This window comes from Triturus cristatus, chromosome 5_1 (genome assembly GCF_964204655.1).
Source record: "Triturus cristatus chromosome 5_1, aTriCri1.1, whole genome shotgun sequence".
Classification (NCBI taxonomy): domain Eukaryota; kingdom Metazoa; phylum Chordata; class Amphibia; order Caudata; family Salamandridae; genus Triturus; species Triturus cristatus.
Window position 1 is genome coordinate 491,742,437 of NC_140587.1, and position 24,174 is coordinate 491,766,610.

The window sequence follows — 24,174 nt, forward strand, 5'->3', positions numbered from 1 at the left end:
TACCAAGTGCTAGACAGAGAGACTCTAAAGGCTGCAGGATTGATCTGCTTAACAATAACAAAAGGATCGAGATAGCAAGGACAAAAGAAACATTATGAGTGGGCAGAAACTTGGAAGAAAACTAAAGCTTATTTCCTAGTTTATAATTAGGAGTTGGTCTTCTAGTTTGATTAAGTTTGGTCTACATGATAGTCTTGGAATCTTTAAGGTTCTCAGCAATCAATTGTCTTTCAAAATGGAATCTTTCGAGAAAATCACTTGTAGCTGACACTAAGGGCATCATTAGGATAGCGGGCAGACATTGTCCGCCTGCCATCCCGACGTGAAGAGGGACTGCCCGCCTTAAGGGCAGGGGTCCCGTGGGGGCAATTAGGATGTGCCCGTCACAGTGGCGGGCGCATCCCACATATTTAACACGCACCGCCCGCCGCAATGCTAAAAATGCATGTTGCACATTCCAATGCACAACGTGACAGGCACCGCACGGTGCCTGCCACGTTGTCTATTGAAATGCATGGGGATACCATAGGCACCCCCCACCCCCAGAGTCCCTGGGGGCCCGCAATGGGCCCCCACAAGCAATTTCTGCATGCCTTTCCGTGGCCACCACGGAAATGCATGTTTCCACACCCCTAGTAGTATATTAAACTCTTTTCCACCCGGTCGACTTGTTGACCGGGCAGAAAAGCGGCAGACGGTCTTTCCGTCCGCCGCAGTGGGTGGCGGGCGGAGACGGATCTCAGGCGGATCGCCATGCGGGCGGTGGCGATCCGCCCGAGATCCTAATTGGCCTCTAGATGTCTGGAAAGAGTAATTGATAGAAATGAAAGAGGATGAAAGCACTCAATGCAATAGAAGGTTGAGATCTGGTTATCAAAATATGTAGGGTTGTTGCAGGAGAACTCAGCTAATGGTAGAGACACTACCTAGTAATGTTGCAAAATCCTTTCAAAAACACCTCAGGAATACCCATTGGACTGTGGTTATATCCCTGAATTAAGAGCTTATTTGGATTCCTGAAGAGAAGCAAACTGATTGCTAAAATCATTAAATGTATTGAGATTCCCTGTCAGAAACTATCGTATCAGGTAGTCCGCATACCTGGAATATAACATGTAAGAATATTTTGGCCATTTCATTGAAGGTTCTAAAATAGAAACTAGTGTGCTATCTTAGAAAAAAGGTCGACCGTGACCATACCTACTCTGCGCCCCACGTGAGGTGTCAAGTCAACAATAAAATCAGTAGAAAAGTTATGCCATGGATGAGGAGATACCAACAGTGACTGGGTGTAAACAAAAGGTTTTTCATCAATGGCTTTAGGCTAAGCACAAACGTGCAGGACCTTACATAGACATCTACATCTTGGAGAATAGCAGACCACCCGAAAGGCCGAGAAACAAGATGAAAAGTTGAACTCAGGCCTTGATCACCTGCCACAGTGGAGTCATGGCACATTTTAAGGACTTTCGTCTGTAGCCTTAGTTGGAATTAATATAGCCTGTTAAAAGAAAAGTTGAGATTCTGATGATAGGTGAAGGGAACCCAATTATTTACTGTATCCAGCTCCTTTTGAGAAAGCTGAGCATGGGATCCCCTATCTTGCTATATGAAGGTTTGTCTTAAACCTATAATCCTATCTGGAAGCAGGATCCAGATCTTCAGTTGTTAAATCTTGTCTAGAGAGATCATCCACACCAATATTTTGGGAATCTGGAATGTAGGTTATATAAAAGTCATATTGAGAGAAGAAATATCAATAATGGCTTTTCTGCAATTTCTCCACTGCATGTTCTGGAGAATTTGTAAATTCCTGTTGTCAGTGTGGACTTCATAGGGTTCATTTAAGTTCATTAAAAAAAAATTGACTATTCAAGACATGCATGTTTTAGGGGGAAAAGTACACATTTCAGGTCTAACTACTTCCACTCAGAGGAATTCAGGATATGGGATCAATAAAACAGGGAATGTTCAAAATGATCTTTCTCATGGAGATGAAATAAAAGAGCTCCAGTAGCTCGATCTGAGGCATCAAACTCCACTATAAATTTGCGGGCAGGGTCTATGTCCTTGAGGATGGATGCTTGAGTAAACAATTTTTGGGCTCTAAAAAACACTTGTGCACTTCTGAATTCCAGCTAAAGCCTTCAGAAAGATATTTTTTTCAGCGTGGCCGAAATATTGCACGTCATGGAGTCATAGTTCTTTATAAACTGTCTATAGAAATGTGTTAGACCCAGAGAGTTCTGAGTCTCTTTGATGGCAATTAGGACTGCCCAATCCAGGCTTGCCAAGACCTGAAGTGAATCTATAGACAGGCCTTGTTTAGAAAGACAATATCCCAAGTATTAAACCTTTTTCCTCCCTAAGTCACACTTTTCCGGCTTGCAAGTTAATAGATTTTCTTGGACAGAGCAAAGGAACAGAAACAACATGCTTCCGATGCTTAGACAAGGTGGAAGAAAAATCGGAAAATCATCTGGATAGACAACCATATACTTATTCGGAATGTTTGAGAAGATGCTATTTATGAATCCCTAGAAGACTCCTGGAGCATTTTCAAGCCAAAGGGCATAACTCAATATTCAAAGTGCCCAAAAGAGGTTCAGAAGCCAGTCGTCCACTCATCCCACTCTTTGATGTGAAGCAGGTGGTAAGCTCTTCTGAGGTGAAGCTCGATGAACTATGCATCCCCCTGCACCAACTCTAGAATGTCCTTATTAAGGGGGAGAGAGTAGCAATCCTTGATAGTGACCATATAAAGTCCGTGATAATCGATACATGGCCTCCAGATTTTTTACTTCTTTGGTACATAAAACAAAGATGCTCAACAGGAGAGGAAGACCTGACAATCAGTCCATTCTAAAGATTCTTTCCAAATACTGTTTCAGAACCTCCTTTTCTTACAGGGGGAAGGAGTAAATCCTTCCAAAGGGAATCACAGTATTAGGCAAAGAGGAAATATAGCAATACAAATCTCTATGTGAAGGTAGAGAAACCACAGTGGGCTTCTGAACATCCTCCAGACACTACATGGGCTATTGCAGAGGAGGACTCAATGGGAGACCAATCCCTTCCATCAAGATAACAGTTGTTTTTACAAAACTGAGAAAGGGGGGGAGAGGGTACAAGTCTTCCAATTGATGTATGGGTTATGATGCTCCAATCAAGGAATGCCTAATATGATGGTATAGTTAAGGGAAGCTATCAGATCAAAAGCTACTATCTCCTTATGACTGCCTAAGGAAAGCATCAATTGAACAGTCTTGGAAGTCACAAGTCCCATGGACAAGGAGGAACTGTCTATGGTCTTTGCATGTTCTTGAGAGGCCTTCCTTCTGATTGATGTTTCAAACTTTGAGGCCCATTCCTTATCCATATACATTCCCCTGAAAAGAACAGCACAGGCAGGGAGATAGATCTTTCAGGAGTGACCTGAAGGAATACAAACATATGAGATACAGACCCTTTGGAATAATTTGAGGCTGTTAATTTTGGGAGAAGAAACTTTTCTGTCCTTTTCTCCTCTATAAAGGGTGGGTCTTGGCATCTGCCTGAAATCTGGAAGGCGGACAGGGCACTGTCTATCCATGCAGCCTGTGTTTGCACAGTATAAACATAGGCCATCTTTGAGTAGCCAGTCCTTTTAGGAGTTCGAAAAAGGTCTGGCTCAGGTCATCTAAATCTTCAAGGTGGAAAGTTTGAATCAGACCAGACCTTTCATCTCTCCAGTATTCTCTCCAAAAGCCTGTCTTCAATTAGTAGAATGTGAGATAACGGTCTGGAGGAAGAAGTAGCTTGTGGAGTTCTATCTAGTTCATCTTTCAGTTCCCACTTAAGCCTTCTCTGAAACAGAGTTATCTAAGTGTGCTCCACCCAAGTGGTTTCAGCTGATACAGGAGATATATGTAAGAACATCCAAATTTCTTTGGGACATGTTGCATAAAGCTTCCTCTGCAGAGGTTTCAAGGTCTGGCCTTTCGAACATCCTCTAGAATTTCTCCAAGATGTCGGAGTTATTATTCAAAATAGAGTCTTCATTGGAAACCAGAGGAGGGACCCAGGCTGAGGGGCCCCCAAAATGGAACCAACCAGGTAACCAATCGTTGCCTTGTCCAAAGAAAACTGTCCAGGACAGAAAGTAAGTGAACCACTAAGCCATCCCAAAACAATTTTCAGTTTAGTGGGATCACGGGAAAACTTTGGTGCTGAAGGATTAATAATAGAATTGTCTCCAGTCTTAGACTGAACTGCTTGATGAATAGCAACATTCTCAGTTTAGCTGCAAATTCTCTTGCTGAAAAAGAGTTGCCACGTCCAAATCCATATCCATCAAGTCAGCAAGCATTGGTGTTGCAACTTGTTCAGACCGGGATGCTGAGTTACCTTTCTGAGCCATAACATGGTCCTTTCAAGGTATGGGCGACTACATGTGATAAACAGGTGCTCACAGAAACTGCCATTGTCTCGGGAGGAGAAATCCATAGTCATAAAAAACCTTCTTACAGGATGAAGAACTTCAGAAGGCAGAATGGAGTATTCCAGGATGCAGGATGAAAAAATTGCAGAACAAATTACCTCAAAGTTCTAGGAAACAGGGACCAGCAAGAGGGAAGATCTGCTGATAGAACACAGCTGCATTGCAACTCACCTTCAAACCACACTGGATCCCTTTAGGGCGCAGCCTAGTCAGTGAGATTCAAGGATATCAATCTCAAATTTTGCAACTAAAAACTGTGGGCGAGAGGGAGATTGGATGAGATAACCAATGTTTGGGATGGACTGTTACCATGAAGAGAAGGGTCAGTACTGATTTGCATTTGGTGCACTTCTTGGAATGGTTTAGAGTTTGGTGGACAGGGTACTCTAATGTAACGGCAAGGGAGTACCCTGTCCGGAAAACTGAAGGTCTGTCAGCCATAATTTGAGTCAGAGTGAAATTTACTCAGTTTGTGTAAAATGTTCTCCTGCGGCCCAACAGAGTAGGTGCCATCAGAGGTAAGCCATCCGACCGTCCACCCTATTTAGAGTGGCAAGGTCTGCGACTCACCACCAGGTATAGCCTGGCATTGAGTGACAGTAAAAAAAATTAACCCCACACAATAAAGGACTAAGCTCGATGATGTGGGGGTCATTAGTTGTTTTGTTTTTCGAAAATAAACTCCCGCTTTGTGAGTTTGTTTTTGAAAAATAAAACACTTTGGAATCGTTTGATGGCCAGCCGTCATGTTTGATGGAGCTGCCTGTGAAACTTTCAATACATTTACAGGAACTGCCATAACAGTGCTTCCAACCAATGTATAGAGATGTCCACGGGCCAGTGGACATCTCTAAATTAGCAGGGTGAGGGATGTAAAATCCTCTGCCACCCTAAATCTGGCCCCCATTCTAAAAAGACAGTTGCTGAAAAACGAGGATTTAGAATGCTACCCCAAGGGATTGCCCGTGGCTACCAGGCATTTTTCCAATCACCTTTTGGGTGTTTGTGTGCTAGCTGTATGCCTCGAAACCTGAGCATGGCAAACATTCCAAGCCTACTATTGACAATATTTGTGACCTCTAACACAACTGATGGGAACAGTATATACTGAACCTTGGTTATTTCACCTCTCCACCCTGCAGCCTTCCATTTTTCAGTTGGGAATTTTGAGATTCACACCTCCCAAAACTCACTGGCTAAGCTGCGCCCCATCATACTTGGCATATAAGGGCATGTATGACCGTATTCCGCATGCGTTCATCACGCATGCCTTGGGAACGCTGTAATTAGAACGAATGCATCTTTAGCACGCGTTCGTTCTGCACTCAAGTCGTTATAACGACTAGCCTTAGGGGAGTGCTGGGTTTTGCAATAGTCTAATTTACTATTCCAAATCCAGTCTGCGCAACAGCAGGGAAGGTGTTGGACTTTAATTCCAACACCATTCCACCAATGGGCCCTGCCCCCCCCCCCCCAAAGCAAATCGTTGTAACGACTTGCGTGCAAAACGAATTTGTGCTAAAGACGCATTCATTCTGTTGCCATCGCTGTGAAGGCACAGCTTGATTGTGGCTGTATCCTAAAGGACATTTCCCATATAAGGTTGTGAAGCAAAATCAACCAATTTATTCAGCATCCAAACTACATATTCCACAAAGCCCCTGCCTGTTTTGCAGTAAATCTATCACACTGCAAGCTCCTCATAGGGTAGTAACCGCTCGATCTTTGCAGCAGCCTGATTCTAGAAAAGTATTTCTGCTTCTCTGCATCTTTCCTCCTACTGTTCAGACTTTTCAAGGAATTTAAGGTATTGTTTTTTCCAAAACAGGTGTTATGTTTAATCTGGGAGTCCATCCTTTTTAGGTCGAGCATCAGCGCGCATGAGTTGTCTGCAACACCTGCTGTTGTCAATAATACCACTTTTTTCCTGCCTCCTATTTACCATTGGTTGACTACACTATTAATTTTTCTTGATGCCTCCTAACTCGTTGGAATGGCCCATACGTTACTTCCCTGCGAGGCTTAGGCGCGCCGGCCAATTATAGTTTCCTTACAATGTCCCTCTTCAGACATTGTGTGGGAGAACTCTTTTTCCTAATTGATGCTTACTGCTGCCGCAGTGAGTGATCTCTTACTGGTGCTGGCATCATTGTGCTGGCTACAGAGCTCCTTAAAATTGGCCTGGACTGTAATCTGGCCTTTACTTTGCTGCTTTCTGCAGCTTGTCGCCGTCCTACATAGTGGCGGCCAGAAACTGTGCCATTACACAATAATACAATGCTTCCCTGTGTGGCACGTACCAGTGTGCCAGTCTTCCAGGGCGCTGGTTGTGTGTTCAAATTGTTCCAGAGTAAAAGAGGGTTAAAAACTGTAGACAAAGTGCATATGCATACTTTTTATATTGCGTTTCATAAGTTTATAAATCAAACAAATCCCGTCGTATTGCCAGTCTTTCCAGTGTTCTATAAAAGAGGTGGCCTCATTAGTAAAGTAGCACGTCGGTGAAGGACTGCTGAAATGGGATCTTTTTTTTAACAAAGACAGCGGCCATCTTAAAAGTGGGGCTGAAACCTAGAATTCGAATTAAAATTGTTGTAGGAAACAAACATCTACCTTTTCTGACTACGTTTTGAACATTTATTGAGCATTTACAATTGATCAAAAATAGTTTTGCATTTTGATGTTTTGTAATATAGACCTATCACTCTGGCACTATTAACATTTATTCCATAAAACGTAATATTAACATATTCATATTTGTAATGTTGGTAGTAACCCCCTTGAAGCAGGACACAATGCAGGGATGTAAGAACTAAGTATTTCTTTATTTAAACGCTTCACACGCAGGAGCACCGGGCAAACACACCCTGCTCGGTGCCGCGGCTCCGCAATCTCTTCCTCGCGCTAATCGAGCATGCGCATTTCCCCTTAGCACGTTCTGCTCTCGTGCGCTGCGTAGCCACGCAGCGTGCGAGAACTAGAACGCACACTACATGTCTCCCTCCTTTTCCATGGCCCTGAAACAGGCAGTCCTCACAGTCTCTAGGGTATGCACCCTCCATCTAGTTCAAAGTCTTTGAAGCGGCTAGGCCTCACAATCACTCTGCCAGCTCGGGTACATCTTACCGGGGTGCCGGGGTTTCCAGGATCATCGCTTACAGCTGGACTCCCCTCCATGCCTCAGGGATCGCCTCGTCCCGCTCTGTCCGGGCTGTGGCCTTCCTCCGTCGGTAGCTCTTCCACTTCCGTCGTCCCCTGGTCTCCCTGCTCCCCATCGTACTCTCTCTCTGGTATGCCTCTTCCTTCAGGGAGTTTCCTTCCTTCAATGTCCTTTGTGTAGGTCTCATGGGCTAACTTCTCGTTCTCTTCCTCTGGCCATTTTAAGATCTTGTTGCATTTCGCCATGCGGTCGTGGGACCACACGTTCCCATCGCTGAGTAGGGCGGCTCTCTCATAAACCTCCTCCACTTGTAGAGGTGGACTGTACTTGCTGTCTCCCTTCTTCCTTCGAACCGCTAACTTGACTCTCACCCACTCCCCTTTCTCCAGGGTGGCATTTTTTACCTTCTGTCTCTGGTTGTAGTACTCCATGTAAACTCTCTGGGCCTTCTCCAGGTTGTGTTGTACTACCACCGGAGACCATTTGCTTGTTATTGTCTTTTCACTCCACATGACGTTGTCCTTGGTGAAGAGGTGACTCCCCCTTAGTATTTGGAAGGGGCTGTATCCCGTCCCCGTGGGGGTGATGCGGTAGGCCCACACCGTTTTCTGTATCTCTTTCTCCCAGTCTTTCCCCATCATGATGGCTGCTTGGATAGAGCCCATTTGCACTCTATTGAAGCGCTCTACCTGTCCATTGCTCGACGGGTGGTACACCGCCGTGTGCAGCAATTTTATCCCATTTCGCTCCGCGTATTTGTTCCATTTTTCCGATCTAAATTGGGGTCCATTGTCACTCAATAGCGTTCTGGGGATGCCTTCCCTTAGAAAAACCGAGGTGAGAAATTTTATCACAGTCTCTGCTTCCATTTCTTCCTGTATGTGTATCTCCGGCCATTTGGAATACTTGTCGACCAGGACACAGAGGTATTGGGGCGTTCCGTGGATGTCCAGCACCGGTCTCAGGATGTCCACCGCCACGTCTTCCCATGGCCCACTTGGTAAGGGGAATTTCCCCAGCGCCGGCCGTAGGGGAACCAGCGTCTTGTCTGCTCCTTGGCACTGGCTGCACTCTCTCACTTGCCTTTCTACCTGAGCGTCCATTCCTGGCCACCAGTACATGTGCTTCGCCCTCGCCTTAGATTTTACTATTCCTAAGTGCCCTTCGTGTAGCATTGCGAGTAATCGGGGGACCACTGCTGCTGGAGGAACCACTTTGTCTCTCCTGTACAGGAATATTCCTTCGTTCCCCACCGATAACTCTTCTCGTACTTCGTAATATTTTCGGAGAGCCTCTCCTAGCTGTTTCTTCTCTGGCCATCCTCTTATTATGTGTTCTTTGACCTTGCAAATTTCCTCATCTTCTCCATACGCCTGTATCCAGTCTTGTTTGCTTATCACCCTTTCTGGATCCTCCATTATTGCCACCATCTCGTCTTCTTCAGGCGTCGTGTCCGGGGCACCTTCCATGGCTGCTGCTCGGCTAAGATAGTCTGCCACCTTATTCCTCGTCCCCGGAATATATTCCACGTCATATCTGTACTCTAGCAGTTTGAGCGTCATTTTTGCTATGCGGGGTGTGGCGCCTGCATGCCCGCTTGAGGTGAGCACCTTGACCAAAGGCTTGTGGTCCGTCTTAAGCAGGAATCTTGTGCCCCATAAGAATTGGTGATATTTTCCCATCGCCCACACCACAGCTAGCATCTCTTTCTCAATCACACTGTATTTCTGCTCAGTGGGTGATAGTGTCCTGGACGCGAAGCTGAGTGTTTCCACTCGTCCATCACTTCTTTCCTGCATGAGTACTGCCCCTAGTCCTTTTTCGCTGGCATCTGTCGTCAGAATCGAACGGCCGCGTGGATCATACCCTTGCAAGGGCACCGCTTGACTGATGTCTTTCTTCAGGGCCTCAAATTCCTTTTGTGTGTCCTCCGTCCATTGGTAGGTCGTTTTGTCCCTCGTTAGTTGTCGGAGGTGATGGGTCTTGGTGGCGAAGTGTGGTACGAATTTGCTGTAATGCTCTGCCATCCCTAAGAAGGACCTTACTTCCTCTTTGTTGTTGGGTGCAGTCGCCTTGCATGTCGCCTCCACATTTGCTCTTTTGGGGGTGATGCCGTGTCCTCCTATCTCGTGCCCAAGGTATGTGACTGATGTCATTCCCAGCTTGCACTTTTCCCATTCCGCCGTCAGGCCCTTGTCTTCTAGTACTCTGAGTACCTTCTCCAGTCTCTCATCGTGGTCTCTTCTATCTGTTCCCATCACGAGTATATCGTCCTGAAAATACTGGACGCCCTCGATATCCTGAAACAGACGATGCATCAGCTTTTGGAACACCGCCGCTGTGGAGGCGAGGCCAAATGGCATTCTCCGGAATTGGTAGCACCCGAAGGGTGTGATAAACGATGTCAACTTCCGGCTTGACGGGTGTAGGTCTATCTGGTGATAGGCGGATGTTAGGTCGATGGTGGAGAACCACTTTACCCCTTTGGTCTTGGCTAGCCTTTCTTCGATGCAAGGTAATGGGAATTTCTCTACTATGAGACACTTGTTTAGTTCCCGAAGGTCCACACACAGACGGACTTTCCCGTTAGGTTTCATCGCCACTACCAGGGGGGCGAGCCATTCCGCACTGTCGATCGGCTCTATTATCCCCTCCTTTTCCAATCTGTGTAGCTCCGTCTGCACCGCATCTTTCACCGCTAAGGGTATGTTTCTGACTTTGTGGGACACCGGACTGGAGTTTTCTTTAAGTACTATCTTGTGTGTAAATTTCTCCAGTTTCCCCACCTTTCCTCCAAACACTTTCGGGAATTAATGCTTCATCGCTTCCAGTACCGGCCAGCTCCCTGGCGCTGTCATGAGGACTTGTGTATCGCCTCCCGGGTCTAGTTTGATCCCTAGATCCCCTTGGTCCATCCATCCCAGTACGGAGGGGCCTTTCTCCGCTATGTACAGTTTGCACTCGGCTTGTCTTCCCCGGAATTCAAAGGTCAGTTTCCGGTACCCCACCATGGTTATCGTTTCCCCTGTATACGATACCGGCCGAATGTCTGGTGGTTCCAGCCTTGTTCCCAACGTGGGTTCAAACTGCTCCTTCCATACCGCTTTCTGGATGATGGTGTACGGGGATCCTGAGTCTATTACTATTTGGATGTTCACCCCTTCAATCTTCATGTCGCATTGGGGTTTGCGGGTTCTCTTCCCGTCTATCCCCAGCACCTGATCCTCAATACACAGGACCTCCACGTCTTCCTCCTGCTCTTCTTCCTCTTCCCGTTGCTCTTGTTCCACATACTTCACCACGGGCCTCTTCGTCTTCCTTCGGCAGACTTTCTCATAGTGACCCATTATGCAGCAGAACATACACTTCGCACGGAACGCTGGGCATCTCTTGTCCTGAGCTGTATGTGCAGGGCTGCCGCATCTGTAGCAAACTCCATTGTTGTCTCTTGTCGGTTTCCACGTTTGTCCCGTCTTCCCTTTCCACTTCGGGGGTCCTCTGCTCTCCTGGGCTGGTTGTTTGCTTCTTCCCTGTGCTTCTGCTTCATCCACTTTGTTCACCATGACCTTGGGGACCACCTCTCGTTTTGCCGCCTCCGCGCACCGTTTAGTCAACTCCGCTTTCTTCACCATCGCAATCACTTCTTTTAGTGGCGCCTCACTATTCGCCCACAGTTTGTCTTGTACGCTTTTGTTCGTAGTATGCATGACGATTTGGTCCTTGATGAACTCATTGTGCAGAGCTCCGTATTTGCATGTCACTGCCAGTTTCTTCAAGGCCGCCACGTATTCATCGATGGTTTCTCCCGGCTCTTGTTTCCTCTGTTGGAAGTTGTACCTATCTATCGAGACACTCACCGCTGGGCGGTAGTGGGCATCAAGGTCCTCCATGGCGTGTTTAAATACGTCATCGTCCGCGTTTTGCCTGAGTTGCGGCACTAGATTCTGGTAGACCCTTATGCCTTCCGGGCCTAAATTGTGCAGGAGTATTCTTTTCTTCCTCGCGCTGGGGAACTCTTCTCCGTTCTCATCTTCGAGGGCTGCTAGGTAGTTCTTAAAATATTCCCGCCAATCCTCCCACTTCATTTGGGGTTCTCCTGGTCTTGGCAGAAACGGTATTAGCGCCGTCAGTGAAGATCCTTGGGTGCTCATCTCTCCCCTCCTTCCTGGCGCCGCTCCTGAGCCTCTTGGACTATCTGGCGTGTCTCCTCTCTCTGGTTGCGCCTGCTCCTGCTGTCGCTCCTCTTCCGACCCCCCGTCGCTGCGTGCTGCCGCCTCCGCCAGGTTCACTGTGACTAGGCCTCTCGCGTGCTTCTTTCGGTTGCACGCTGTCTATCGGCCTCTGCACGTGGCCTGTACCTTATATCTGCTGCCTCTGCCACGCTGCTCGTGTGTTTTCCTGTGGGATAGTTCCTCTTCCTGTCTTCCCCCTTGGCTGGCCAATGCTGCTCCTGCCTGCTCTCCTGGTCCTTGGGTCTGGATCCTTCTGCTGTCTGTGATAGCAGAATCCCACCCTCGTCGCCACTGTAATGTTGGTAGTAACCCCCTTGAAGCAGGACACAATGCAGGGATGTAAGAACTAAGTATTTCTTTATTTAAACGCTTCACACGCAGGAGCGCCGGGCAAACACACCCTTCTCGGTGCCGCGGCTCCGCAATCTCTTCCTCGCGCTAATCGCGCATGCGCATTTCCCCTTAGCGCGTTCTGCTCTCGCGCGCTGCGTAGCCACGCAGCGTGCGAGAACTAGAACGCACACTACAATATTCAATGCACACATTTGCTTTAGATTGATTGCTTTCAAAGCGCGATTGCTTATAATAAATAATGCTAGTTATTTACCTATACGATGTAAAAATGGATTGCTTGCCCCTGATCGAGATCTCGCGATATTTGGAAGTCTTCATGCCACTCACAGAGTGCTCCGCTGTCTCACCGAGTGAGACATGGCATCTAGAGCTGAGGGAAAAATTCTAAATTCAATCCGCAGGGAATCTTCGCCATCCTGTCTCGAAAACCTCCAGTTTTGTTCTTCCCAAGAACAAGATCATTCTCCCAGCCAGCACCCTCCATGTTAACTAACTCGGTTGGGTTTTGGTTCTGCTGGAGTTTGGTATAACAGGGCTATGGCTGTCCATATTAAGCTGGCCTCGGTGCCCGTGCTTTACTCTATAATGAGACACTGGGCACCGATAGAGCAGCAGTGTGTGCCCTTTTGGTATGTACGACCGCCTGTTTTACACTAGCTGGGATTGTTTAATGGATCATTTGGCCACCGATTGCAAATTCCTTTCTATCCCTTCTTTGCGGAGATGACTCGAAGATTGAACCCTAACTTGTGTGTTCACTACCTCTGCTTGTATTGATTGCACCAGTCGTTACTAACAAAAGGAATTTGAAATAGTCCTGTTGTCAATTATTTGTATGTTCGGCTGCTTAATTATCAGCTTTAAGAAAGACACACTGCAACTCTTTGTAAACGTTTAGGTGCCTATGCATGTGTCTGTATTGCTAAATGCTTCTTATATTTGTACTGACTACAAGGTTGGTAGCGTAAACTAGTCTTAGCCAGTGTATTATTTTTTTTTGTAAGTATCTGACATTGATGACGAAGGAACACCACAGCCACCTCTTTGAAAAATAAATAAATAGACCTCCCTGATCGACAACCTCGGACTCGGACAGCTCGTCACGACGCCCACCCACTCTGCTGGACACACGCTGGACCCCATCTTCTCCGCAAACAAACACATCACCATCAGCCACACCACCGAACTCAACTGGACCGACCACCGCTGCATCCAATTCACCTTCCAGAAACCCACCAGGCGCCACCACACTCACCAGACCCCGCCGCCTCAGCTGGAGCAAAGTCACCGATCACCAGCTAATCACCACCCTCGCCCGAAGCCCGCCAACGGACCCCACCGACACTGCCGCCCGCAACCTCAGACAATGGATCTACGACTGTGCCAACACGCTCGCCCCGATCAAGAAACCCTCCAACAGACGCTCCGACAGACAGGCCAACTGGTTCACCGCCAAACTCCAGGCCTCCAAGCAGACCTGTCGAAAGCTTGAAAACAAGTGGCACCACGACCAGACCCCAGACAACTATGCAGCCCACAAGAGCGCCATCCACAGACACCATCACCTCATCCGAACTGCCAAAAGGACCTCCTTCAAGGACCGCCTCGACCACAACGCACACGACAGCAAAGAGCTCTTCATCATCGTGAAGGAACTCTCCAACCCCAGCTCAAACACCAATGACATTCTGCCATCACAAGACCTGTGCGACTCCGTAGCCACCTTCTTCCGTCGAAATATCACCGACATCCACGACAGCTTCAACAACCAGATCCCCCAGACAGCCACCAACACCGCAGAATCACCACCCACCATCCGCACCAACACCCTGCTCTCCTGGACCCACGAGAACGACGACGGCACCATCAAAACCATGAACACCATCCACTCCAGCTCTCCGTCAGACCCATGCCCGCACCACATCTTCAACAAAGCCAACTCCACCATCGCACCCCATCACCACAAGATCATAAACCTCTCCTTCGAGACCGCAACCTTCCCGGAGAGCTGGAAGCACGCCAAGATCAATGCCCTACTAAAAAAAAAACAAGGCGGACCCGAGAGACCTCAAGAACTTCCAGACCATCTCCCTGCTCCCGTTCCCGGCAAAGGTCATCGAGAAGATCGTCAACAAGCAACTAACCCACTACCTCGAGGACAACAACATCCACGACCCATCCCAGTCCGGATTCCGCAAAAACCACAGCACCGAAACTGTCCTCATCGCCGCCACCGACGACATCAGAGCCATCCTGGACAATGGAGAAACCGCAGCCCTCATCCTTCTGGACCTCTCAGCCGCCTTCGACACCGTCTGCCACCACACCTTACGCACACGCCACCATGATGCAGGGATCTGCGACAAGGCCCTGGAATGGACCACCTCCTTCCTCTCTGGCAGAACCCAGAGTGTCCGCCTCCTGCCATTCCGATCCCAAGCCTCCAAGATCATCTGTGACATACCCCAAGGATCATCCCTCAGCCCGACCCTCTTCAACGTCTACATGGCAGCGTTCGCCAACATCGTCCACTCACACGACCTCAACATCATCTCCTATGCCGACAACACCCAGCTGATCCTCTCCCTCACCAAGGACCCCTCCACCACCACAACCAACCTCCACGAAGGAATGAAAACCGTTGCCGAATGGATGAAAAACAGCTGACTGAAACTGAACTCGGAAAAGCCAGAGGTCCTCATACTCGGCTCCACCCCCTCCACCTAGAACGACTCCTGGTGGCGGACAACACTAGGAACTGCACCAACACCCACCAACCACGCACGCAACCTGGGTTTCATCCTCGACGCATCGCTCTCCATGTCCAAGCAGGTCAAAGCCGTCTCATCCTCCTGCTTCAACATCCTCTGCATGCTCCGCAAGATCTACGGATGGATCCCCACTGAGACCAGAAGGACGGTCACCCAAGCCCTCGTCAGCAGCAGACTGGACTATGGCAACACCCTCTACGCAGGAGCATCGACCAAACTCCTGAAACAACTACAACGGATACAGAACGCCTCTGCTCGCCTCATCCTCTGCACACCCCGCCACAGCCACATCACACCCCACCTGAGAGACCTGCACTGGCTCCCCATCAACAACAGGATCACCTTCAAGCTCCTCACCCACACTCACAAGGCACTCCACAACACCGGAACAACATACATCAACAGACGTCTCACATTCTACACCCTGAACCGCCAGCTCCACTCTGCCAACCTCGCCCTCGCCGCCATCCCCCGCATCCGAAGAACAACCACCGGGGGGCAGATCGTTCTCCCACCTCGCTGCCAAGACCTGGAACACCCTCCCCATCCACCTGTGACAGATTCAGGACCTACTGGCCTTCAGGAAGGCCTGGCTTTTCGAGCAATAGCCGCATCTATCCCCCCCCCCCCCCCCCCCCCCAGCGCCTTGAGACCCTCGCGGGTATGTAGTGCGCTCTATAAATGTATTGATTGAGTGATTCCAATTTGAGTTTGTTCGATAAATTGCTGCAGACTGTCCCTAGAAATGCTTTATTGTACTCATCACGCAGGTTTTGAAAAAGATTGTAAAAGGCTACTAGCTGTGGGACTCTTTCCTGATGTCACATGCACCTTAATGTATGTAACGAGTCTCTTATAGTTGATCAAAATGCCAGTCCCTCTTCTTCATAAATATAAGATGTATATATCAAATCAGTTTAGCAGAGAAAAATGCCAAATCGACTACTTAGTTACTCAACTGTAATAAAGGTTTTGTTTTCCATGTATTTATTAAATTGTTCCACTATGACAAATAAAGTGTTTGTGCTGTCAGAGGTGAGAGTTAGCACTGACTACTTAACCAAATATGTAATCTTATTTGCACTTTTCAAATGGAGTAAGAACCAATTAAAGACGAAATAAAATACATTTTAATATTGCGTATCATTTCTACCTATTGTTGTAATGCATTGTGTATTTATCGCCATTCCTCTGATTGTTTTGGTTGCTTATTCTATGAGTCACTTTTTGTACATCTCCCCTTATAAAAAAAAAACAGAACACTTTATAATAATGCTAGCATTTGCAATGCAATAGGTCTCGCACTTTAGATACTTTGACCTATTGGTTTTGTAAATGGCAATGCATTTTATTTGTTATTTTTAAACACATAAATAAAAGGCATTGACATTTACAATGTCAATAGCTCAAAATCTCGCAATTGCGAGACCTATTGCATTACAAATGCTTGTTTGTCTTTGTAGCTCCTCGAGTAGTATACCAGTGGGAAGGTTCGATATTTTCTCTGAATATATGTATCACTTGCTTTATAAGTCACAGAGATAGGGCTGTGTTTATCAACCGAGTGAACTAAACTAAGATAAATTAAATACACTTATCTAGTGAATTTACCACTTTGTGCTTCCTGCGACCAAGCTATGATCAGGAATAATTGGCATGAAAGGTTTGTGCCATATTCGGAAATCTGCACATGTTGGCCTTGACTTTGACCTCGGTTTCCTTTGTTGTCTTTCTATCATTTGCATGGCCCGACCATGGCCACTGCTTGAGTCCTCAAGGTTTGTAAATTCAAGTGGGCTGATTGAACTGTTCCAGCCACTTATCTACCTTGTTGCTCAAGCTTCCACCTGTTACTTGCACAAGGTATGCATGCAGGCAGGAGGTTTGCAGGCGTGAAAAAGATTTCTTTCTGCATGTGCGGATCGCAAATGTAAGGTACTCTATATAAGGTGTAAGTCAACTTAGAAGCGTCATGTCGACTTGAGAATCTGGTATAAAGAATTTCTTACCTTTGTTTTCACGCAATCCAGCGCTTCCACTACTAACTTCGTCTGTGGCTTGGCCTTTCCAATCTGCAATGCACAATTTAGTTTTAGACGCATGAAATTGTATTGGTAAACACAAAGCGCATGTCCCCGAGATCATTTCTTTTATTAGGAATCAATTTAAAAAAGACACACATCATAAAATTGTGAAAAGCAAAATCTAAAACTGATGTCACAGATAGATGATTTCTGTCCAAAATGCCCTCTGGGTTCAGGCAGTAATAGAACTATTACTGATACATGCAATGGCCCAGTGGACAGTCATTATGGAGTCTAAATACAGCATAAGAGTTAATTATCATTGTCTTTTGTTTGTCTTTTACTGTCATGGATCACTGATCACAAAAACATGTTGCATGGAAAACGTGCCTTCCAAATTGAAGTTTTACCCTGTGATTATGCTACTTATTGAAAGGCACTGTGAGATATTCAACTTGAAGCAATTCTCGCGCTGACAGATCTGTAGTAACATCCAGTTGAACGAATGACGTAAATTAAAGCTCTAGGGTCTGATTTTACAAGAAATCCTGCCGGGAGTAAATCACTGACCCATGATACAGACACCCCTCCAGGCAGCACTGCAGTTATTAATACCATCACCAGGAAAAAGTGCTGTCAGAAACAGAACAGACAAGCATACATCTTTTCCTGCATTCCCAGCATCTGAGCTAAGCAAATATCACTTTTGGTAAAAATTTACCTGAGGACACATTTACCAGATACTTCTCTGTGTGCTATGCCTGGATGTTTACTTGTATTCCATTTTTACTTTAAGACTTTTTTTTATCTGTTTTATGAATTTAACTTGCTGAACCTCTGCAATCCACAGAACTAAAAGGCTATTCTGTTTTACACTGCCCAAGAAGAAAATTATTCAAAGGAACTCTACTGCATCTATCAATCAATCATGCGTCTATCAATCAATCAATCACTAAATGTAGAGCGCTACTTGTCACCCGTAAGGGTATCCAGGCACTGGCGTCTATAAAGAAATGATCTCAACATCCTGAGAAGCCCATTAAGCAGCCCAGTTTCAACGTTTTGAGACAAACGGATGTCAATGTATAACACCTTGCTTGCTTGCTGGACAAATCTAGCGCAAATCATCACTCATAACAGGGTCTTGGTGCATCTTTGCCCGGCCAAACTATTATGAACAACTTCCATCTTGTCCCAAAAGATAACATTTTCACGATCATTAACAACTTCAAACCCTCAAAATCATCTGCAGAACCAAGACCAATCAATTGGCTTTTATTTCGGCTTAAAACCATAAAAAGTATACATATATAATGTCATTGAATTAAATACAATGCAATTTCCCGAGTTAATCCGGCAGATTTACAGTTTGACATATTCTCAGTAAAACAGGATTACATAAAACAAATAAAAGGATAAGACGTGTCAATTAAGAATCAAGATCATTAAAATGTGCCAGGCACCAATCAATCCAGTCATCAGAAGGTTGATCAATAACTGGCATCTGGGATGTCATGCCCCAGAAACTACTGTATGCCAGCATAACTCTACTATTAAAACACCAACTAGTGTTCCATCGTCCTAACAAACTAAAGCCCAGTCTCTGGCCTACTCACTATAGCAAACATTATTGACCCAATGGTCATTTCCAAATTGATTTCAGATATGAAATCAAATAACACAGTCTAGAATTTTCAATCTGTTTCATACTTCGAATGAGGACTGGGTAAACCTAAAGGTACTTTAGAAAATCTTACATATGGCAAGAGACCTGGGACAATACTTCATAATAATCCTCCTCAATCTCTTTGCAGGCTTTTACACAGTAGACAATATCCTTTGCTTTCTGTTAGAGACTACCTTAGAATCAAGGTTCGGTAATACACTAGGAGGGTCAATAGAGAGTTTTGAGACCAATGAGCATCTCTCCTCTTTTGCATCAATATTGTGTCTGATAGCCTTGAGTTGAGGCCTACACCTGATCAACGGGGTTTGGACAATGGTGGATTCTTCCCCACCTCCTCGAGCACTGGTTGTACCCTGTTTCGATTAATTTTGCTTTTCGTCTTTGATACTTCACCTTCATAGTTGGCAGAGCACCTACAGTATGGTCCTACAGAGAGAATGCCTCCACATCTGGTTAAAGGGTCAGAAATAAACAGAAACATGTTGACCCCTTACCAATGATTGGGTTGATAGTTTCCCTCCTCCTTAGTTTTAATCCTATCACTTCTGGGCATAAAATCCAAAAGACATTTGGATCCACCAAGAGATAGTTTATTCATAATGACTTCATGACTACACTCTGCACCACACACGCACACATATAGCTCACAAAGACTCATCTTTGGACCACCATTTTATATATATTTGAATACGTAGGTAGGAACAGGATAGCAAGAGCGTTTTTTGTTTTGCTAATAAAATTGGTGCCATTTGACAATTCTTTATGAAATCTTCCCCAAAAAAGTTTCTCTACCTCGGCTTCTTCCTAGAAAGTTTTGGGGTGATCCATAAAGCAGGAGATGAGAAAAAGGGGGAGAGGGCTAAACACGCACCATCAACAGAAAGTATATGGTCAACATTTTGAAAACTCTGGGACTTGGTCCTTTTGTTCTGAGCCAAAAGTAATGCGCGACGGGGTGGTAGGCCACCCATGGGAAGTTGGCCGTCTTGAGGGGTTGGCTGCCCATGGGACATTGGGTGCTGCACCTGGCAACGCCTAGCTGAAGAGTATTTACTTATAGTAATACGATCTTCCTTTATGTTAAAAAAGCTCTATAAATTCACTTAAAAAAACAAAGGTTAAAAATCGAGCTATACATAAGTGTAAGTAACTGGGTTATTGGTTGAAGGGGGTGAAACCCTGTACAAGCAGAAACCACATTTCTTGTCAGGGTGAAGTCACAAGCAAACCCCAAATTAACTTGAACTCAACCCTCTGGTAGCTTCGCAAAGAGCAGTTAGGCTTAATTTAAAGGTTCTGTGTAAATTATTTATGCAGCACATGTGATTAAGGAAAACAGAATACTTTTAATTAATAATACAAGACTAAAATTACAAAATTCAAATCAGCAGAACTGAAGATATGCAAGTTTAAAGATGTCAGTTAAAATGCGTCAAAAGGCACAAATTGGCAACTGTGGTCATCTTGTTTGCACCGGATAGGGACAAAGTCACAAATATAGGACTCTGTGAGGGAACGTGGGCCATCTACAGGGGCCCCATTAGGCCTGCTGAACAAGAGTACCTTAACTCCTGGGAGCGGACACCTGAAATTTGGTGTGGGACCCATTCTTGAATTGTGTTTTTCACATTATTACTGTTTGAAGTGCTGCATAAATACTTTACACAGTGCCTGTAATTTAAGGCTGACTGCTCTGTGCCAAGCTTCCAGAGGGTTGAGCAGAGGTTAATTTGGGGTTTGCTTTGGATTTCACCCTGACAAGGATTGTAGTTCCTGCTTGAGTTGGGTTACACCCCGGTCAACCAGTAACCCAATTTCTTACATTGGTGATCAGTGGGAAGGATTTGGACTTGTGTTGGTGCAGTTGGTGTCTACAGTCTACCATACAGTCATTTTTGTGTCACACTACCATCCCATATAAATAATTTGAGATAATTTTGAGTTTTAAAATTATTTTTGATTGGCTGCTGTTGCTTTATCCAAATCTACTCTCATTGCAGCTACACTGTCTGAGACCATACCTGCAGTAAAAGAGTTTCAGCTCGCTAAGTTCGGAAGTTACACTGTGGTTGAGCTCGAACAGTTCTATAGGAAAAGGGGACTGCAAATTAATAAGGGCACCAAGATGTTGGAGCTTCAAAAATCTCCGAGAGCCCGGAGAGAGGTCCACCAGTTAATGACAGCAACAGAGGATGGAAATTAAAAGGATGATATGGAGGTGCAGCATCAGGACCTAGATATCAGTCCACAGCCATCAGCGGAGGAAGATGACTTATCTTCTGAGTTGGAACTCCCTGCCAGAGCATGAAGTAGTGCATCCTCGCATAGTCTGTTTCCAGAGGAGCTGAGAGAGGAGAGAGGGAGTTCAGACTACAGATGGCCCAACTCAAGGTGGAGAAAAGGAAATTAGCTATGGGAGAGAACAAATTGGCTCAAGAAAGGAGCCAGAGAGAGCTGGACCTTAAAGCCAAACAAGCAGAGTCCAGCAGCAATGGTGGCAGCATACACTAAGTGTTTGAAGAAGACAAGAAGGTCCACATACCTAAAGATATGGTGTCCAAATATGTGGTGAGGGATGACATAGATAAATGTTTTTCTGCCTATGAAGTAACCCAGAGCGTGCACAAGATCCCATTGAAGGACTGGGGTGGTATGGTACCTTATGGAAATATGCCTCCAGTGTGCAGGGACACAATACTCATGCTAGAAGTAGAGGACCAAACCCGATATGCTCCATGAAAGCCATACCTATCATTAAATTTGGGCTGATCTGTAAAAAGTACCACCAAATGTTCAGAGACAGCCACAGGCTTCCAAATCAGTCTTGGGTTCTTTTTTTGGACTGCTCCAGCAAGGTAGTGAATGGCTGGGTGAGGGCAGCAAGGTTAATGATTAATTCAAATGAGCTGTACAACTTGATTCTCAGGGAGCACATGCTCAATGTTTGTTTCACAAAGCTGCACCAGCATCTAGTGGACAGCGAGATGACTGACCCCAGGAGGTTTGATGAAGAGGCGGACCTCTGGGCAAGCACTAGCGTGTCTAAAAAGGCATCTGGGGGGAGGGACTCCTAAAATAGTGGTCAGTGGTCCCAATAGAAGAAAGAGGGAAGAGAAAAACTTAAAAAGAAGAAGTTCCCAAAAGACTCCCAAAATAGTTCCCAAGGGAACAGCAGTCACTAGTCCCAATCTGAGCCAAAGAAGAAATGGTTTTATGACGATAGTCCCAATCTGAGCCAAAGAAGAAAGGGTTCTATGATGAACAGACAGGGAGGTTTGTCCCCCAGTGTACTGAGTGCTACAAGAATGGGTTTTCCAAGGGAAACACCAAATGTCCCAGGAGGTCACAGCACCCAACCGGTCGGCAGACACCTGTGTTGGCGAGTGCAGCGATTTTGGGAGGGGGTGCTCCCAGTTAGCTGTGGGGAGCAGAGATAGGTTATCCTAGTGTCCCTGGGGGAAAACAAGATGGTGGTAAAAACCCATATTCCTGCAAATACCTCTAAGTATAGGCAATGGGTCACCATCAATGGGCAACAGGTGGAGAGTCCATGGGACACAGAAGCCAGCATAACTAGTGTGAGGTGTCAGCTGGTTTCCTCAGCGCAGGTCCTCCCTCACACATTCCACCAAGTCATAGCCATAGACCACAGTTCTCCAAAGTAGATCCTGGGGGGCCGGATCCATGCCATATTTTTTGCATATCCACATTTAGATAAGTGTAGATATCTTAAAAATCTGGAATGGATCCGGCCCTCCAGGACTGACATTGGAGATCCCTGGCGTAGATAACTGCAAGAGTTGTTTACCGGTGGTTCTGGTTCCCCTCGAGTGGGGGGGGGGTCTGCGATCTTCTAAAAGTAGCTGTGAGTCCTGCCAAATCCTGAGGATTGTCTGTTGGTCAATGACCTTCAGCACATTATTTGGAAAGAGGTAGAGCTCAGGTCACTCTTGAAGATGTTGGGATTGCTTGAATGGGTCTGTATGTCCACAAGGTCCATGGCTGCCCATTAAGGGAAGCAAGGAAACCTAGAGTCTCCCAAAAAGAGCAGGGGGTGCGGGATACCAGCCCCTGAAGTTCCTATGGTCCAGGTTGACGGGGCACCTGAGGAGTATGCTCCTGAGCTTACCGGGGAGGACGTTGCCACCCTGGGTGACCTGTCTGAGCTTGCTGGATGACAAGTTGAGGGTGGGCCCACCAGGAGGAATTCTGCAAAGCGCAGAAAGAGTGCCCCACTCTAGAGGGCTTGAGGTGGCAAGTTGAGGCATAAGCGATACCTCTGGAGATCACCTTATCTATTGGGAGAATTACCTATTTTATAGTAAGCCTAAGGTTCCTGAACCTGGGACAGCCCATATGCTGGTGGCCCCTCAGTGTTACATGGTATTCTTACTGGGGTTGGCCAACGATATCCTCCAGGCAGGACATCTGGAGCAAAATAAGAACGTTGACAAGCTTGTCGCCCACTTCTACTGGTCCCGGATGAAAACGGCCCCAAATATATTCAGTTTTCTGTAGGTCCTGTCCCACATGCAAGGCCAGTGGGAAGTCATGGAAAGAGCTCAAGGCTCCCTTGACCCCATTACCTGTTGTTGGCCTTTGAGAGACTGTGCATCAACATTGTTGGTCCCTTGGACTCCAAGACAGCTAGGCAACAAGTTCATCCTGGTCTTGGTGGACCACGCCACCCACTACCCAGAGGCCATCCCTCTAAGGTCAGTGACTGTACCTGCGGTGGCCAGGGCCCCGATGTGGATTTTTACCCATGTGGTGTTCCCGAAAGAGTTAGTGTCTTAAGGAGGCAATAACTTCATGTCAGCGTACATGAAGTCAACGTGGGATGAGTGTTGAGTGACTTATAAGTTCTCCACACTTTATCACCCCAAACAGATAGACTTGTGGAGAGATTCAACAGTTTCTCCAAGGCATGATAATGGCCCTACCTGAACCCTTGGGGAGTAAGTAGGACACTGTTCGGCCATACTTTCTGTTTGCCTACAGGGAATTGCCACAGAATAGAGTTGGGTTCGGCTCCTTCAAGCACCTCTATGTGGTGGACCTCTTAGCCTTGTAAGAGAGAGGGGGGCAAGCTCCCAGGAAAACCCCTCAGGATGTGGTCAGCTACATGCTTCACTCCGTAACCAGATGCATTGCCAATCAAGAAGTCATGAAACTCTGGTATGACCAGAAGGCCACTTGGGTAGAGTTTCAACCTGGCCAGAAGGTGTAGAGCCTGTGGAGCCCAGAGCTCTCCAGGATCACTGGACAGGCCGATACGAGGTGAAGGAGCAGAAAGGGAGTTCACATACCTGGTGCAACTGAAGATCCCTAGAAACCCATTAAGATTGCTCCACATAAACTGCCTCAACCCCACTTTGAGAGGTCTGAAGTCAATATGCTCCTAGAGACAGATGAAGGGGTGAAGGAGCATAGTGAACCTCTCCCACACCTTTAATCTGCCCAGGA

General features: G+C 46.4%; 1 protein-coding gene across 1 annotated transcript in view; it reads right to left on the reverse strand.

Moving 5' to 3' along the window:
* Positions 1 to 24,174, reverse strand: part of LOC146831111 (carbonic anhydrase 3-like) — a 265,313-nt gene that overhangs the window by 15,194 nt on the left and 225,945 nt on the right. Inside the window, exon 5 of the mRNA XM_085605341.1 lies at positions 17,007 to 17,069. Coding sequence (XP_085461467.1) covers positions 17,007 to 17,069 — 63 coding nt within the window. The remainder of the gene's footprint in view (positions 1 to 17,006; positions 17,070 to 24,174) is intronic.